Consider the following 17,739-nt stretch of genomic DNA (forward strand, 5'->3'; position numbering starts at 1 on the left):
AGAGGGAGAAGCAGGCTTCCCGCGAAGCAGGGAGCCCGATGCGGGGCTCGATCCCAGGATCCTGGGATCATGACCTGAGCCGAAGGCAGATGCTTAACGACTGAGCCACCCAGGCACCCCTAAATAAAATCTTTTTTTAAAAAATATTTTATTCGGGCGCCTGGGTGGCTCAGTTGGTTGGGCGACTGCCTTCGGCTCGGGTCATGATCCTGGAGTCCCGGGATCGAGTCCCGCATCGGGCTCCCTGCTCGGCGGGGAGTCTGCTTCTCCCTCTGACCCTCCCGACCCTCCCCCCTCTCGTGCTCTCTCTCTCTCAGTCTCTCTCTCAGATGGATAAATAAAATCTTAAAAAAAAAAATTTTTATTCATTTGAGAGAGAGACAGAGACAGAGAGAGCACAAGCAGAGGGAAAGGCAGAGGAAGAGGGAGAAGCAGACTCCCTGCTGAGCTGGGAGCCCGATATGGGCTTCATTCATTAAGCCTTTCTTCCACTTACATAGACAAATGGGTGGACTGGACTCCAGTGAAGAAAAATATACCTGTTACTATGGATTACAGTCATAAGGGTTAAAAACAAAGACTGCAAATCTTGTGTTCAACTATTAAGAACTAGAAAAAGCAAAGGAAAATTCCAAAGATGAGTTTTACTTAAAAGAAGCTTAAAATTGAGCTAAAAAAATTTGACTCAACATTGTACTAGGAATGTTTATACAGAATGCCACTGTTCTTGACAATTTAGAAGCCTTAATTTTCTTTTGTGCATTCTCTGTATGTTAAGACCACCCATTAGGATATGGGGCAGCTCTCCATAACCACATTTTGCAGAAGCTCTGGGGTGCTTGGCTGGTTCAGCTGGAAGAGCATGCGACTGTCTTGGGGTTTTGAGTTTGAGCCCCACAATGGGTGTAGCGATTACTTAAAAAAATAAACTTAAGGGGCGCCTGGGTGGCTCAGATGGTTAAGCGTCTGCTTCTGACTCAGGTCATGATCTCTAGGTCCTGGGATGGAGCCCCGTATTGGGCTCCCAGCTCGGCAGGGAGTCTGCTTCTCCCTATCCCTCTCCCCATGCTTGTGTGCATGCTCTAATGAATAAATAAGATCTTTAAAAAAAAACAAACTTAAAAAGATTATGAAAAGCTCCATGTCAGGTCTTGTACCCAATTTGAAAAAAACTAAAAACACTTCATTTCTCAGATATTTATGCACTCTGAATTATAAAGGATCACGGCCTTTGTTAGCGGAGGGGGGGTGGGCAGTGGAAGAACGCAGCTGGGCAGGGACAGGTTTTGTCCTGAGAAGCAGTCATGCAACACTGGCTACTGATCATTACCCAATATGCCTTCTTAACGTACCTTGAGTATTCACAGCAGCTTATTTTGAAAAGCTTATTGCAAGTTTCCTACACCCCCAAATCCAGGAGTGTGTGGGGCAAGGTTATGGGCGTACTATCAGTAATTTGCCATGTCCTAAAATGTCCATCTGGTGGGTACTACTATTCCCATTTTACACATTGAACCGGAGGCAGAGAAATGAAACTGTGAAGCAGGATGTGAAAACAGTGTTTTCAACCCACATGGGGTGGGAGGGGTTAGGGCCTTGGATTTATTCTTGAAATGGGCAGGGGGTGGGGTGTTTTAAAAGAAAGGTTTGGGTCAGGGCGCCTGGGTGGCTCAGTCGGTTAAGCGACTGCCTTCGGCTCAGGTCATGATCCTGGAGTCCTGGGATCGAGTCCCACATCAGGCTCCTGGCTGGTCGGAGAGCCTGCTTCTCCCTCTGACCCTATCCCCTCTCATGCTGTTTCTCTCTCTCTCAAATAAATAAATAAAATCTTAAAAAAAAAAAGAAAAAGAAAAAGAAAGGTTTGGGTCAAAGTTTTTGGTCTAGACAAGATCCAGGGTTTGAAAATACAAGTATTTGCAGACCCGGGATCTGGTCTTCACAGGCCTTGGGACAGAGGTTCTTTAGGAACCTCTGCATGGAGTTTCTGGTCTCCGTGGGTTCTTGACGAGCATGCACACTAGTGAGATTCTGGTCAAACTGAAGCAGAGGACAAGTGTTTTAAGGAGGCTTTGACTCCCGTATCTGCAAATTTTATTGATTCAGCAATTGCAGTGAGAAAACAGAGTCCTCTAAGCCCTTTTCTTTAAAGCAAATAATCAGCAAGAGACTGGGCCTTTCTGGGCTGGATTACAAGGGATCTTCTATTTAAGTAAGCTCTATGCCCAATGTGGGGCTTGAACTCACAACCCTGAGAATCAAGGATCACATGCTCTACCAACTGAGCCAGCAAGGCACCTTTCTAACATCAGGAGAGCAGAGCAGGTGTAGGCGGCTGTGGTCTTTATTGATGTCACTTAGGGATCACTTTGTTGCAGGCACTCTGCAGCTGATTATGGAATTTTGCCTCAAGCCACACCAAAGGTGAGGACATTTCACTTCCCAACAGGCAGGGAGCAGGTGCCCCCCACCATAGCCTACTTGCAGGGTGGTAATGGTGCTCCTCCTGCCAGCCCCCACTGCCTTGGCTCCCCAAAGGCCCAGCACAGAAAGCCTCCTCAGACCAAGTACCCAGTACCTAACCAATGGTGGTAGCCCCAATGCCCCTTTTCCTGGCTCAGTGGGCCAGTGAGGAGTTGTGAAAAGTTCTCTAGTCTCTACCCACCTGCCAAAGCAGATTCATGATTACTTGGGTGGAAGAATCCTTGGAGCCTGTCCCAACTAGCTGGGACCAGGGAGGTAGGCTTCTAATACTGGGACTCTTCCAAAACAGGAACCTATAGTTTCAGTCAGTTCAGGGAACCGTAAAAACACCAGACTGGGTGGCTTATCAATTTCTCAGTTCTGGAGGCTGAAGTCTATCAGGGTGCCAGTGTATGAGCTCTGGTGAGTGCTTTCCCAGACTACCAACTTCTGGTATCCTCACGTGGCTAAGAACAGAAGGGGGAAGTTTTCTTGTGACTCATGAGGGCACCTTCATGACCTTATCTAATCCTCATCACCCCTGCCCCCCCAAGGACCTCACCTCCTAATAGCATCATATTGGGGTTTCAATATTGGACTTTTGAGGGAACACCTTGAGTTCCTTAACACTCTCCATGAGTGAGGAAATAAGGCAGTTAAAAGTGTCCTGGAACTGGAGATCTGGTGGTACTTGACTTTTCCAACAACTAGGTGGAAGCCACTGACAGAACTGATTAGAAATTCCAAAAGGAGGGATAAAGCTAATAGGACTCCAACGCAACCGCCAGAACCAGGACCAGGACCAAGGAATGAAGACCAGCTACAGGTGCAAAAGCAGGCCCAACCATTACCACCACCTTACCACCAAAGATCCTCATAGCACCGAAGACTGAATCCCTGTGACTAATAGGTTTGCTAACTATTCTCAATGACTGTATGTGCCTATTAAATGTACTTAACCCTCAAGAAGAAATGTGAAATGCCCATGAGGCTGAGGCGCACCGGGTTAAGTGTCCTACCCAAGGTCAAATATAGCTGGAGAGCAGCAGAGACTTCGTTCGAATCCTGGAATCTGAATCCAGAGCTTTTAGAACCTTGTTTTCAAACCAGGATTCTTCCATGTTCCTCAGACAAAGGGGAGTTTAGTACATTCCCTCCACCTCCCAACATTTCAGAGTCCGAAGAAACTGGAAATGCTGTTTATGACAGAGTTTAACTCCCACCAGGTGCTTGAATTCTCAGAACAATCCTGCAAAGGGCACCCACTGATGCTGAGAAGCTAGGGAGACTCAAACCCAAGCGGTCTAATTCCCAAGCTGACACTGATCAAAACAATGGGACCAAGAGGCCATCTCAGGAAACCCAATTCCAGCAAGACTATTTATTTCCTCTGTAACTCCTACCACCCCGTTTCACATATACCCAAACGCAACCAAACTTTGAGCTGGAGAGGTCTACTGTTACAGCAACTGCTGCCTACCCCCAACTAAATTCTTTCCTAAAAGCCTCCCTTCTTGATCTTCCATTTTTAGTTTGAAAACTGGGTTGAGCAAGGAAAAAACACGTATCAGTATCCGTTTGTTTTCATGTTTCAACTTTTTAATCAGCTCCGTGGACATCCTAAAATGCTAAATGAGACACAACAGAATATTTTTTCTTCCAGTACTAAAAAAAGGACATTCACAAATATTTTAAGAAATTTCTGTATACTTAGGGTGGTGACCTTGAATAAAAAAACCCACCTCTAATTATTTTGATTTCTTGTACTTGCTATTTGTAAATTTCTTCCTCATCATGATAAACATTGTATACAGGCTTTTAAATGCCTGTTATTTTTTTAAAGCAGTCTGAACAAACATTTTTTGCCATAATCAGTAATCCTGAGAGTCCAAACTGAAAAACTGATAAAAGGAAAATACCCAGACTCTACAAATGTCCCAAGATTAGTATTTAAAAGGGAGAAAATTTTAGAAAACACATGGAGCTTTCTAAAAGGTCTTTGTGACAAGCTACCTTGGGAGCTCAGTTCAAAAATAGAAGTTGATGTACTAAAACAGATGTGTCAGTGCAGCTCCAAAAATCTTTATAAATACAGCCATTTGGAAGGATGATCCTGGACCAGAAGTTTTATTCCTTGTGTATCTGAGAACAGTAAGAAGGGGGAGAATTGTAATGTTGGGAAGGCAGAGGCACACATGCTCACCTCCCAGGGTTGATAAGGATTGCTGAGCAATGCTGCTTCATCTCCTCCATGCCCAGCAAGAGATTACAAGGGAGACAGGTTTTTAGACATCCCCTCCCAACAGCAGACTAACTCTGACAGGCACCTGAGAGCAAAGGAGGCCTAGGAATGGTGTCAGGTGGGCCAGGTGAACTAAGTGCAGGCAGGAGGAAAGGTTGAGTGGAACATAACAGGGCTGGTGGACACAGGTCCGCTCAGTGGCAACATATAAGCCTCACCTACATTAGGTGCACATGCCTCATCTCAGTTGTCGTAATTGTCTCTGTAATTTCCTCCTGAGTAGCGGTCATAACCACCCTGGCTTCTGGGAGAAAACATACATAGCAGTTAGCACGAATATATCCTAGACACCTTAGTATTAAAAACCATACGCATTTACACATCCTATCATGTTCTGTATGTTATTATACATACTTTAACGTGTAAAACAAGTGTATCAAACATATACAGTACAGAAATCACATAATTACTTGACATATAACTTGCATACAACACATTAAATGCTAATAATATAAACATAAAACCAACATGACATGATAAACATGTTATTACCATCTACCATATTACAACTTCATCATCTTACAATTTACTAGTGCATTACAGAGAACTCAAAACGTACTGAGTGACATACTTAGAGTTTCATTACAATTTGTAAAAGCTAACATTAGCTAACACCAAAATGAGGTATATATGAACTCTCAGGCAGCTGAGATCTTAAAAAGAAAGCAGCACCACCACAGTACCCCAATCCCTTGGCTACCCACCTGCCACCATAGTCTCTGGACCTTCCATATCCATACCCATATCCTCCAGGTCGACTGTCGTATCTGCCACTCCCATAGCCCTGGTCCCCACCACCTATAGCAGATTAAGAAAAAGTTTAAAGGCAGCTGTCCAGATTAAGTCACTAATAAGCCACTTTCCCCCATATCCAAACTTACTACTGCACTTACCTCTAGAGTAGCTGCGACCACGCCCATGGGCCCCAAAGGCACCCCCTCTAGTTCCCCTGGCCGACTTGCCCGCGTGATCCACACGGATCTGGCGACCATCCAGAGACTATGTGTGGGGAGACACAAGGAGAATGGGTTAGTGGTCAAACAGGGCAGTAGTAAGGGAAGAATGGGTAGGGCAGGTAGGCAAAAGAGCCCAGAAACTCCTGCTGGGCACCAGGTTCTGGGTGCCATGTTCCATAACAAGCTCCTTTGACCAGAATGGTTTTATCAGGAGCTATAGAACCCCACAAAATGACCTAAATCCACCGTGTTCCCCCTGCTACTACTTACATCTTGACTGAACTCAGGCTGAGTTCTCCTCCCCACTCCTATAAGCTGCCCCACTATTAGGGCTAGAAAGACACCTCTCTTGGTTTGAGACTTCAGAGTCCATCCCAGAAGACTCACGAGGTCCTCTCCGGGCCAGGCCCGCAGGTCTGCAGACTCTACTACCTAAGCCCAGGGCAGGTCAACCATCCACAGGTGGCTTCTCGGCCTCATGCAGGACCAGTCGTCGCCTCCCAGGCAGCCCGGCTCTGTCTGCCGCTGCCCTCCACCCCCTAGAACAGAAGGCAGTCATGCTCCTGTGAGTGGGCACTGCGGGGTTTGGTGACCGCGCTGCCCCTAGCAGACACAGAGGGAAAAACAGAAAGAATGGTGGAAGTGGCAGATGGGGGCAGGGCCCCTATGTAGGTAGGAGACCTCACCTCTCCATTCATGGCTCTCATGGCATCTGAGGCATGCTCTGGATTGGTGAAGGTGATGAAACCAAAACCCCGGGATCGCTGAGTCTCCCGGTCCTTGACAACGACCACTGGGTAAAAGAGAGAATGTGGGTAAGAAAAACATAAGCGACAAAGGGTGTCAGGTAGAGGATGGACCCCTCCCACCAGTCCTCAATTGAAAGTTAGGGGGTTCTCGTAAGACTACACCTTAGACCTAGGAACAGAAAAAGGAGTATGTGAAAGTCTAGGGTCCTGATTTTTCCCCTTCCATTCCTTGAAACGCAAGGGCCCCAGACTTTCACAAATACCCAGATCATCATACATCTGGCCCATGTCTCACCCTCGGAAATAGGACCGAAGCTGCTGAAGTGGTCTTCCAGAGCCTGCTCATCGGTGTTGAAGTTGAGCCCTCCCACGAAAAGCTTCCCTTCTTCAGAAGACATGGCAGCGAATTCGAGTACTGCGGAGAAGAGTACGAAAAGGGGTGGGAGAAACCGTGGAGATGAGAGAAAAAAGCAGGACCAAGAAAGGATGAAGAAAAGAAGAGGAGACCACAGAAAGAAGAAAAACAGGCGACTGCAGACCAAAAAGAAAAGCAGAAAAGGCGGGAATTGGAGGTGCCGTATCAAGGAGGCAGCCATTTGGGGGCGGCCTTCGCGCATGCCCGTATCATCACCACCACGCCCGTCATTTTGTGCCGCTGCGCAAGTCCAGAACACCCTCGCGTTCTCTCTGCGCCCGCAGAATAAGATGGCGGCGGTCACGTGGTGGTGGGGGGGGGAGAAGGGCGCCCGCAAATCTCGGCTGTCGCGCGGTCACTCCCGCCACCGACGTCTCCAGTCCTTCCCAGCATTCCTCGCACTGATATAAGGCGCCAGCCTCCCACCAACAGAAAAGTGTCACCTCTCAGCACGGGACCCGCCCACTCGGGAGAAGCCCAAGCCTACGTGTCAGAAGCCGCTGCTCTCCCTACTCGCGCACCTAGCTCCTGGCTGGCGCGGCGCACATCAGTGAGGCGAGGAGCAGCCGCCTCACAAGACATGTGCTGCTTACCTGCAAATTAAGCAAAAAGACCAGAAGAAGAGCTACGGTCGCGGAGCGGAGAGACTGGGAAGATTGCCGCGCGGGAAGACGCTTGATAAAGCGTACGTAGCGTACACGTCACGAAACGTCCCCCCGCGCACACCAGCGTTCATGCTTATTGGCTGAAGCCAGCAAGGGGGTGGGAGGAAGGGACGGCAGAGCTAACGGACCAATAAGCTCGGCATGCTTCCGGGAACGGAGGCGAGCCTTGTGCGATTGGTGCACCCTGGGGTCGTATACGTTCCTTGGCCCAGCCATCTTCTCACTTATGCGCGCGAACCCTTTCGCTCTCACGCCCCTTTCCGGCCCTGACATCACCCTGGCCATCCTTGACGTCATAGTCCCCCATTGGTTGTGGCGTCTTCCTCACCATCTCAGTCATTTTCCTGTAGGTCCCCAAGACGTAATTACTGTAACCTCCTTCACCTCTCAGTCCTCTCATATCCCTCAAGGGCCCGATGTTTTATTCGCCACTTTCCCTGTCGTCCTAACCCTTCACAGTCCTTAACGTCAGATCCTGCATTTTCTCAGTGTCTGATGCAGATCCCTACGTTTTCTTCTCTGCCCAGCATCTAGCCGCCTGTCCTGGGATCCTTTTGCCTGGCGTCATTCCCTCTCATTTCTGACTTCAGCCCTCCTCCTTATCTGACAGCCTCCTGAAGCCGGTCTCTTGATTTCCCTGCCAGTAGACTGCCCGAGATGCTTTCTACAAAACAGGATGCTCCAGTCTTCAGAGGGAGTAAATTCCAATCCACAGAACAATTTTTGTTGTCACTCAGGGTTCCTGAGCCCTTGATCCACAGAAAAGACTTTCACAGTACACAGTGGACTTACCCAAAGCAAGGAGGGGCTGAGCTCACTGCCCACGATTTGGTCTTGTCCAGCTTTCAAAGGGTGTCTAAGCTCCCCGTCAAGGAAGACTGGGTTAGTCTGCTCTCAGAAACTCTACATTTCTTATCCATAGGATGGACTTGTCCAGCTTTCTAAGGATCAGCCCTCCAAATACAGACTAGATTTGTTAACTTTCAGAGTGCACAATTGTATGCATCCACAAAATGAACTTGTCTGACTTTTGCCATATCCAGGCCTCCTATGCCCAGGATGGACATGATTAGATTTCACATTGTGCATATACATAATGGTCTTAGGTAGCCTTTGGAGAATCTGAGCCCCCATGCAAAAAAGAAGTACTCGCTTGCCTCTCAGAGAGTCTGAGCTCTGATCATACTCTACAGTTCATGACACATCCTCATTGTTGTTCCATGAAAAGCCTCTCATTTTATTTATTCTCTTTTAATCCTGCACCCAACTTTTGTTCTCTTCCTTCCACAGTTAACCATTTTATTGGGTTTAAAGTGTATTTTTTTTAAGATTTTATTTATTTATTTGACAGAGAGAGACACAGCGAGAGAGGGAACATAAGCAGGGGGAGTGGGAGAGGGAGAAGCAGGCTTCCCGCGGAGCAGGGAGCCCAATGCGGGGCTCGATCCCAGGACCCTGGGATCACGACCTGAGCCAAAGGCAGATGCTTAACGACTGAGCCACCCAGGCGCCCCTAAAGTGTATTTTTTTCAACCTTTCTTTCCTGATAAATGTATTTAAAGCTACAGGTTTCTTGTATTAACTGATCTTGCTGTGTCCTACAAATTTTGCACGTAGTGTTTTTATATTATTTAGTTGTAAATATTTCCTTTTTTAACATTTTATTATTTTAAGATTCTTATTTATTTATTTATTTGCAATAGCGTGGGGGCGGGGGGAGCAGGGCAGGGAGGGGCAGAGGAAGAGGGAGAGAGAGAATCCCAAGGAGAATCCCCACCAAGCATGGGGCCTTTTTTTTTTTTTTTTTTTTAAAGATTTTATTTATTTATTTATTAGAGAGCGAGCGAGAGAGAAACAGCATGAGAGAGGAGAGGGTCAGAGGGAGAAGCAGGCTCCCCGCTGAGCCGGGAGCCCGATGTGGGACTCGATCCCAGGACCCTGGGATCATGACCTGAGCCGAAGGCAGTCGCTTAACCAACTGAGCTACCCAGGCGCCCCAAGCATGGGGCCTTATGTGGGGCTCGACCCTTGGACCCTGAGATCATGACCTGAGTCATGAAATCAAGAATCGGATGCTTAACTGACTGAGCCACCCAAGCGTCCTTATTTATTTATATTTTTAAGTAAGCTCTATGCCCAACATGGGGCTTGAACTCTCGACCCCAAGATCAAGAGTCCCATGCTCTACGGACTGAGCCAGGCAGGTACCCTAGTTGTTAATCTTTTTTTTTTTTTTAAGATTTATTTATTTGAGAGAGAGAGAGGAAGAGAACGAACACAGGGAGGGGCAGAGGGAGAGAAAAACTTTAGCAGACTTCTTGCTGAGCTCGGAGCCCTACTCAGGACTTGATCTCAAGACCCTGAGATCATGACCTGAGCTGAAACCAAGAGTCAGATGCTTAACCGGCTGCACCACCCAGGGCCCCCTTTCTTTTTTTAATATTTTAATTAATTAATTAATTATTTAGATTTGTTTGAGAGTGAGTGAGTGCGTGAGCAGGGCAGAGGCAGAGGGAGAGGGAGAAGCAGACTCCCCACCGAGCAGGGAGCCCAATGCGGGGCTCGATTGGAGGACCCCCAAGATCATGACCCGAGCTGAAGGCAGATGCTCAACTGACTGAGCCACCCAGATGCCCCTATTTATTTTATTTTAGAGAGAGAGAAAGAGAGTGCGAGCAGGGGGAGGGGCAGAGGGAAAGGGAGAGAATCTCAAGCGGACTCAGCGCTCACCTCAGAGCTGGACACAAGCTTGTTCCCACAACCCTGAGATCATGACCTGAGCCAAAACCAAGAGTCGGTTGCCGAACCAACTGAGCCACCCAGATGCTGCCTAGTTGTAAATATTTCTAAAGTTCCTTTATGATTTGTTCTTTCATCTAAGGGTTATTTAGTAATGTTAGTTTCCAAAGATGGTGGTTTTTTTTTTTTTTTTTAGCTTTTTGCTGTGCTAATTTCCTTGTATTATGGTCAGAGATAATGCTTAATATTGATACTTTTGAATTCATCGAGGTGTTAGTGCCCTAACGTGGTCTATTTTTGTAATTGTTTAAGTGTAAGCATAAAAGTAGTCTTCTCCAGGGGCGCCTGGGTGGCTCAGTCGTTAAGCGTCTGCCTTCGGCTCAGGTCATGATCCCAGGGTCCTGGGATCGAGCCCCGCATCGGGCTCCCTGCTTCGCGGGAAGCCTGCTTCTCCGTCTCCCACTCCCCTTGCTTGTGTTCCTGCTCTTGCTCTCTCTCTCTCTGTCAAATAAATAAAATCTTTAAAAAAAAAAAGTAGTCTTCTCTGTATGTTAAGTGTGGGTTATACAGGAATGTGTTCTTATATATATGTTAATATATAAATCATATATATTATGTATAATATATATATTATACATATATATATAAAATATCAAGCTTAAAAATGTATTGTTCATGGGCGCTTGGGTGGCTCAGTCGGTTAAGTGTCTGCCTTTGGCTCAGGTCATGATCCCAGGGTCCTGGGATCGAGCCTGTGTCAGGTTCAGTGCTCAGCAGGAAGTCTGCTTCCTGCTTCTCCCTCTGCCTCTGCCCGCCCCCACTTGTGCACTAATAAAAAAATCTTAAAAAAATTTATTGTTCAGTGCTCCTTAGGTGTATATGTGTTTGTGGTAGATGTATCTTCCTGTCAATGAGTGTATGTCCTTCTTTGTCTTTTGTGATCTTAAATTTTATTGTTAACTATTGGGATGGCTATCCCAGCTTTCTTTGGGCTTTTATTAATGTGCTCTATCCTCTCTTCATCCTTTCATTTTCTTATTTTTTTAAATGTTTTATTTATTTATTCATGAGAGTCAGAGAGAGAGAGAGAGAGGCAGAGGCAGAGGGAGAAGCAGGCTCCCTGCCTAGCAGGGAGCCCAATGGGGGACTCGATCCTAGGACCCTAGGATCATGACCTGAGCCGAAGGCAGACGCTCAACCATCTGAGCCACCCAGGCGCCCCCATCCTTTGATTTTCAACATTTACCAATCTTTGTGTGGGTGTTGTTGGACCTTTTTTTTTTAATCCAATGAGGGTCTCGGTGTTCCAAATTTTTTTTTTTTTGATGTCGTGTTCCATGATTCATTGTTTGCATATAACACCCAGTGCTCCATTCAATATGTGCCCTCCTTAATACCCATCACCAGGCTAACCCATCCCCCCACCCCGTTCTAAATATTTTTGTGATTGCTATTTATAGTAAAACTTCTGACATCCCATTTCATATTCTCCATTTATAGTACTTTTCTGTTCCCTTTTTTCCTATCATAGTCACACCTAATATTTTCTTTAGGTCCCTTTTAGATCGCTTGTTCTGGTTTTATATTCTACTTTTATCTCTTACTTATTGTATTTACTTAAAATTCTTTACATGTGTCCCAATACTTCTGCTTTGGATATTATATGTCACCGGTATGGTAGCCAGCCTCCAATATAGCACCCAATGATCCCTGCCTGCTGGTATTCACGTCCTGTGTAGTTCCTTCCCATGTCCTAGGGTTGGTCGGTGTGACCAAGGAAATATAGCAGTAGTGATGGTATGTCATTTCTGAGGTTAAGTTATAACAGACACTACAGTTCTGTCTCGCTCATGGTCTCCTGCCTGCTTGTTGGGACCACGTGTTGTGAGGAGCTCCGTGGAGAGGCTCAGGTGGTGAAAAACTGAAGCCTTCTCCCGACAGCCTCCTGAGTGGGCCATGTTGGAGGTGGGTCCTTTAGCCAAGTGGTCATGTCTTCAGTCCTGACAACTTGCCTGAAACCTCAGATGAGACTGAGTCAAAACCACCCAGCTGAGTAGCACCCAGATTCCTGACACTCCAGAAACTGAGAAAATAAATGTTTGTTGTTTTAAGCTGCCAAATTTGGGGGTCATTTGTTATACAGCAGTAGATAACTAATACCTCCAGTTTAATTTTCTCTGGAGGCGGTTTTGCTGCCCCGGTGTCTAGTCGTTTCAGTGGTGAGCTCATGTTCCCCGGATGGGAGCAGCTATTGTGGCACGTACAATGTATTGAGGGAAGGCTGAAGGCCAGACTGGACTCTGCTCAACCCCCAGGAGTTCAAAGTGTAAAGAGACGGGTGGGGAGATGAGCCAGAGGGTGGGCAGCCCCGTGCACCACAGGACAGCTACCACTCATCTGCTGGCGCACCGCTTGGCAGTTCCTCTGATAGGAGTTTCATCTTTAAACTCCAAGAGGAGGCCATCTCCCTAAGTGTCACCACCAGCCCTGGTGTCTGGAGGGGGACAGGTGGGAGAATGATGGCCTATGGCTGCTCATTTCCTCCCCTCAACAGGGTTCTTGCTGCCCTGATAGTAGTCCCCCCCTCCGACAACTGTAAGTGGTTTGGATGATGTCTGCAGTGAGGGGCAGACAAGGACCTTCCCAACACAACATGGGGGAGAGGTTAAGAGCCAGAATTTAAACCTATCCTGTATTTGCTGCCTTCAGCCATTGCCACTCAAAACGTAGGCCACTTAGAGACAGCCGTCCATTTTCCCATAGGTCTACATAGCTGTGCTGCAGTTTCTGGAACTCACATTTCCCTCTGTAGTTTCTCCCGGGTTGCTTTTGGGCAAGGGAATCGGTGCCTTGTGCTGTTTGCCACTATGGCAGGAACTAGAAGCCCCAAGTATTCTTGGGGACTAATAAGAGGTTTCTGCCCTTCAGTGTCTCTGAGCTTCCTATTCACAGAAAGGACTCCTCTGACCCTCAGAGGTCCCAAGCTGCCATACACAGAATTGACGTGTCTGGCCCCTCAAATATCTGAGCTCATCAATCACAGAATGCACCCAGAGGGTATCAGCTGGTGCCTGATAAAGGGGCCAGTTCAGGTCCTCAGAGGGCCAGATACCCTCGTATCTTGGATGGCCCTTGGATGGGATGTGTGTGTCTGAGCACCTTTCCATACTCATTAGACCTGTAGTCTTGGAGTACCCTGGACACAGGATGGTCTTGTCCTGCTCTTCCAGCGAAGCGAGCCCTCATCGGAAGAGTGGTCAGTTTCCCCTCTAAAAACTGGGGCATGATGGGAACCTTTTAAGGGTTTCTCTCCAGCTTCATATGGCATTCTTGGGGGAGACAGATGAGAGGATGGCTGCCCCAATGCCTCTCATCTCTGTGCCTAGTGCAGCAGCGACTTCTGGCCAGAACCTGCCATAGCCAGGCCATAGCCTGAAGGAACCCAGTTACCTAACCCATCATCTGCCATGTCCTTTGTGGAGAACAGCACCTGGCCCATGGAAGAATCTACCTTCTGAGAAGGTAAGTGGGGAAAAGGGTCTTCTTTTAATCATTATCTTCCCAATAAGTAGGTGACATCTTTTAGGGCCTGAGTTTTATCAGTGTTTGATTTGTGTGCCAACATTAAGTGGGATGGAGAAGGCTAAGGAATGGTTTCTGTTGCTAACATGGTTAAGACAGACCCTCATGAGCTGCAGACCCAAGTTAGGGCTTAGAGCCCTAGACATGGCAAGGCCACCGACCCTCGAACTGGTCCCAAAGCAGTGATAAGAATAGGCGCCTCAGACCCCTGCCCAGGATCGCCAGCATTAGTGCATGAGACTCACAGGGGAGGGTCTGGATCCTAGAAATGGTGACACGTGGAATGGCAGAAGTGGCTGGCCCAACATTTCTAAGTAGCCTGTCTGTGTAATGAGACTTGTCCTTTTGGAGTCAGGAACTCCCTCTCTCATGCCTCCTTTGGGGACCTGTCCTGAAAACGTACATTCACAGCCATAATCCAGACCCTTACCGGCAGACAGATGTACCACAAAACGGCCTCAGGCCTCCCCCAAGCAGTCCTCGACCTGGGCTCACCTTCTAGAACCAATTCTCAGCACCCACTCTCCTGCCACTGGGGAAGCGGGGGCCACCCTCCACCATGTGAGGTGTTTCCGCTCCCTCAGGGCAGGAGCCCTGGGGACTCCGTCTATAACAAAAACCAGAGAGAGGGCAGAGAAATACACAGACCACAGTGACCTTCATGTGTGCAAAGTCCAGTTGTTAAAAATGATACAACATAAACTGAGAAAGAAGGCCATGGCCTCCATGGGGCAGTGCCAAGGCAGAGCCCCATACTCTCAGACCTGGGGAGAAAGGGGCCTGCACTCCAACAGGTTGAGGGCTGGCAGGCAGGGAGCTGGGGTCTCATGTATAGGCCCCCGTGGTAAAGAACAGAGATCACGTGGGGCTCATGGTGGGCTGCAAGGAGCCTGATCAAGACGGGGCTGTGGCCTCGGCCCCCTCCTCTGAGTCCCACACCTCTGACTGCAGGTAATCAGCAAAGAGAGCCTTGGCCCGGCGAAGGACGCGCCCCAGGTGGTGTTTTCGCACAAGGCGGTCAAAGTGCATGGCCAGCTCGTTGTAATCTAGCCCGTTGCGCATGATGTGGTCGCGGTGCTCCAGCAGGATGGCGAGGCAGAGGAAGAGCATAAATGGGTTCCCTCGGCCAAATTCCTGGGGTGGGGGCAAGCCCAGTGGGGGTGGGGGTGGCAGGGACTTTCCAGGTTCTTGTGGGGAGCCCAACTCTGGCATCAAGGGGGATCCCGCAGCCACATCACCAGCGGGAGAGGCCTCTTGGGTGGATGGCGGAGATGAGGAGGATGGGGAATCAGGGCGGGAAGAGGAGGAGAGTGGGTCTGAGGAGTTCAACAAGGGCTCGGAGAGGGACTTGGAGCTGATGAGGGCAGCTGGGTGGGGCAGCTGGACCAGAGGGTCCCTCCTGGAGCCTGTGTTATCCCTGAGTTGCTGGAGGTCATCCAGACTGGCTTGTCTCAGGAGACGGCCCCCGCCACCAGGCCCCTGGCTGGTCGTGACCAAGTGGTCAACAGCATCTTCGAAAGCACTGCCCCCTCCCCCGGCAGGCCTCAGCATGTGCCTCTGTCTCACGGGCCGCCCCCTGTGGCCACTGAAGCCAGGGTCTGCCACTTGGCTGGGGGGTCCGACGAGCTCTACCTCATGTTCAGGAGGATCGGGGGGCAGCGAACTCCAGGTGACCTCGAGCATGCGGAGGGCATCGTCAAAGGCGAACTCGCGCTTGAGTTCAAGCAGCAGCCAGCGGTAGCAGAAGAACAGGTCGTCGGCACCGGCTTCTTGTAGGTACTGGTAGAAGTCAGGGTCGGCATGTCGTAGCAGCAGCTTGAGGTGGGCAAACTTGGTGGCCATGGCGCGGCCATCAGGATGGAAGTTCGCGGCCAGGCGCTTCATGATGCCACAAAAGCAGACGAAGGCATGGCCTTCGTGGTCCATGACGGCAAGGATGGGCGAGGCGAGGTCGCTCATGCCCTGGCAGTAGGACACCTGCGGGTGGGTGACGGCGTAGGTGGTGAGCAAGTCGTGCAGCGCCCGCAGGTGTGGGCCGTCCTCGGGCCCTGCATAGTAGGGGTGGGCCCGGTCCGTCCGCAGCACATCCTTGAGGACTGTGCTGCGGATGAATTCCAAGTCTTCAGGGCTCGCTCGTTGTGCCCACTCACTCTTGAGCTGTTCATACTCGCGACTCTTGCGTTTCATGTAGTCCATCCGCTCGCGGCCCGTCAGCCCATCTGGGTAGACGTTCAACAGGTACCGCCACACCACCTGGCCACGGACAAAAGGGAAAAGGCTGAGCTTCTACAAATGAGCCACCACATCCCAGTGGCTATCCGTTGCCACCCACCCTGCTGCCTTGGGGCCTTTGTCTTCCTTCGGAAAAGTCAGCCTTCCCACCTCTGCCTCCCAGCCCCTCCCAAAGGAGAGCTGGCTGTCCTGGAATGGCGCCACGCCATCCCGTGACAGCGTGGTCCACTGCCTGTGTCTCGTGAGCTAGTCACGGATTGCAGGAGTGACGGATCCGATGAGTGACCGAGGCGGCTCACCTTTCGCAGGGAGGGCTCCACACCACCATGATAGATCCGCAGGCGCAACTCCTCGGGGCGGGAGAGCTGGCCCTCGTGGTTCAGGTATGTGTGAAACTCGGCATCGCTCAGGGGAGGCTTGAAGGGCTTGACATCTTCCCCATATGACCAGCTTAGCACCTGTTGGACCTTAGACAAGGTGCGGCCCACCTGTGAAAGAAGGAGGGAGAAAGGCCACCAGTCAGCTGGGCAGGCTACGGGCAGGTGCCAACAAGCATGCTCAGAATCGGGGGTGCCAGGTAGGCCTGCCCTCCCCCTGCAGTGGGCCACAAGGGTCCCTGAAGCCACCTGAGAGAGGATAGACTGCGTGAAGGGCAGGGCAGCTGTCGTCAGCGATGACCTTTTCTCAGCCAGTAGCACGTCAGAACCAATGACATCCTTGGGGCTGATTATGTCCCAGTCTTCCAGCAGAGGGCCTAGGCACACAGAATGACACGATTCAAGAACAGGGTGAGAGTCCCACACCTCAGAGCTGGGTTCCTCTCCTACCAAAGCCAGGCCACCCCCCCACCCCCCCGCCGGGGCAATGAATGACTCCTGCCCTCTCTTCCCATGTCATCTAAATCAGGCAAAACATAAAACTGTGACTAATTCTTTTGTGGTAACTGTCCCACAAAATGGCTCGGCAGACTCTAAGCAGTACTTTAATGGTATAAAGTAATAGTTATTGAGCACTTACTATGTGCCAAGCACTGTGACAGGGGCTTCACTTTATACCAGGAAGTGTTCTGAGCCCTTTGCAAATACTGACTCACTTCATATTCACATCCTTTCTATAAGTTGGGCACTATTTTTTTTTTAAATTTTATTTATTTATTTGACAGAGAGAGACAGCGGGAGAGGGAACACAAGGAGGGGGATTGGGAGAGGGAGAAGCAGGCTTCCCGCGGAGCAGGGAGCCCGATGCGGGGCTCAATCCCAGGACCCTGGGATCATGACCTGAGCCGAAGGCAGACGCTTAACGACTGAGCCACCCAGGCGCCCCTAGGCACTATTTTTTTAAAAGATTTTATTTATTTATTTGAGAGAGAGAGAGAGGGAGGGAGAGCACCAAGGGAGAGAGAGGGAGAAGCAGATACCCCACAGAGCAGGGAGCCCGATGCGGGGCTCGATCCCAGGACCCCGAGATCATGACCTGAGCTGAAGGCAGATGCTTAACGACTGAGCCACCCAGGCATCCGGCACCATTACTACTACTACTACTACTACTACTACTACTACTATTATGATTATTATTTTTAGAGATTTTATTATTTATTTGACAGAGAGAGACACAGCGAGAGAGGGAACACAAGCAGGGG

The 17,739-nt window shown here is 49.3% G+C and overlaps 2 protein-coding genes across 5 annotated transcripts in view; both read right to left on the reverse strand.

Moving 5' to 3' along the window:
- Nucleotides 1-4,033: 4,033 nt before the first annotated feature.
- On the reverse strand, nt 4,034-7,622 carry RBM3 (RNA binding motif protein 3). Of its 4 annotated transcripts, none has more exons than XM_081808931.1 (7): nt 7,476-7,622; nt 6,763-6,882; nt 6,405-6,511; nt 5,656-5,761; nt 5,467-5,560; nt 4,925-5,003; nt 4,034-4,602 (listed from the first exon to the last, which is right to left on the reverse strand). In XM_081808931.1, exons 2-6 carry the CDS (start codon nt 6,863-6,865, stop codon nt 4,946-4,948), a joined length of 468 nt encoding a protein of 155 aa, XP_081665057.1. In that variant the 5' UTR covers nt 6,866-6,882; nt 7,476-7,622; the 3' UTR covers nt 4,034-4,602; nt 4,925-4,945. The 4 variants fall into 4 exon arrangements, with proteins under 4 accessions (XP_081665057.1, XP_030889469.1, XP_030889468.1 ...); XM_031033609.2 differs by having other exon boundaries at nt 4,921-5,003; XM_031033608.2 differs by having other exon boundaries at nt 4,925-5,006.
- Nucleotides 7,623-14,526: 6,904 nt separating this feature from the next.
- Nucleotides 14,527-17,739, reverse strand: part of TBC1D25 (TBC1 domain family member 25) — a 10,276-nt gene continuing 7,063 nt past the window's right edge. The window contains exons 4-6 of the mRNA XM_006738362.3: nt 16,727-16,854; nt 16,400-16,588; nt 14,527-16,121 (exon numbers count right to left, since the gene is read on the reverse strand). Of these exons, the coding sequence (XP_006738425.1) occupies nt 14,763-16,121; nt 16,400-16,588; nt 16,727-16,854 (1,676 nt within the window). The 3' untranslated portion in view covers nt 14,527-14,762. The remainder of the gene's footprint in view (nt 16,122-16,399; nt 16,589-16,726; nt 16,855-17,739) is intronic.

This window comes from Leptonychotes weddellii, chromosome X (assembly GCF_054177405.1).
Source record: "Leptonychotes weddellii isolate Sample4059 chromosome X, ASM5417740v2, whole genome shotgun sequence".
NCBI classification, from domain to species: Eukaryota; Metazoa; Chordata; class Mammalia; order Carnivora; family Phocidae; genus Leptonychotes; species Leptonychotes weddellii.

What these genes read in the sequence shown, in the direction of transcription:
- RBM3 (XM_031033608.2), bottom strand. Translation starts at nt 6,865, where the DNA reads ATGTCTTCTGAAGAAGGGAAGCTTTTCGTGGGAGGGCTCAACTTCAAC. An exon ending in CTTCGGTCCTATTTCCGAGG is followed by an intron (nt 6,512 to 6,762) that starts GTGAGACATGGG and finishes TCTTTTACCCAG; the next exon opens with TGGTCGTTGTCAAGGACCGG. An exon ending in TGGTCGCAGCTACTCTAGAG is followed by an intron (nt 5,561 to 5,655) that starts GTAAGTGCAGTA and finishes AATCTGCTATAG; the next exon opens with GTGGTGGGGACCAGGGCTAT.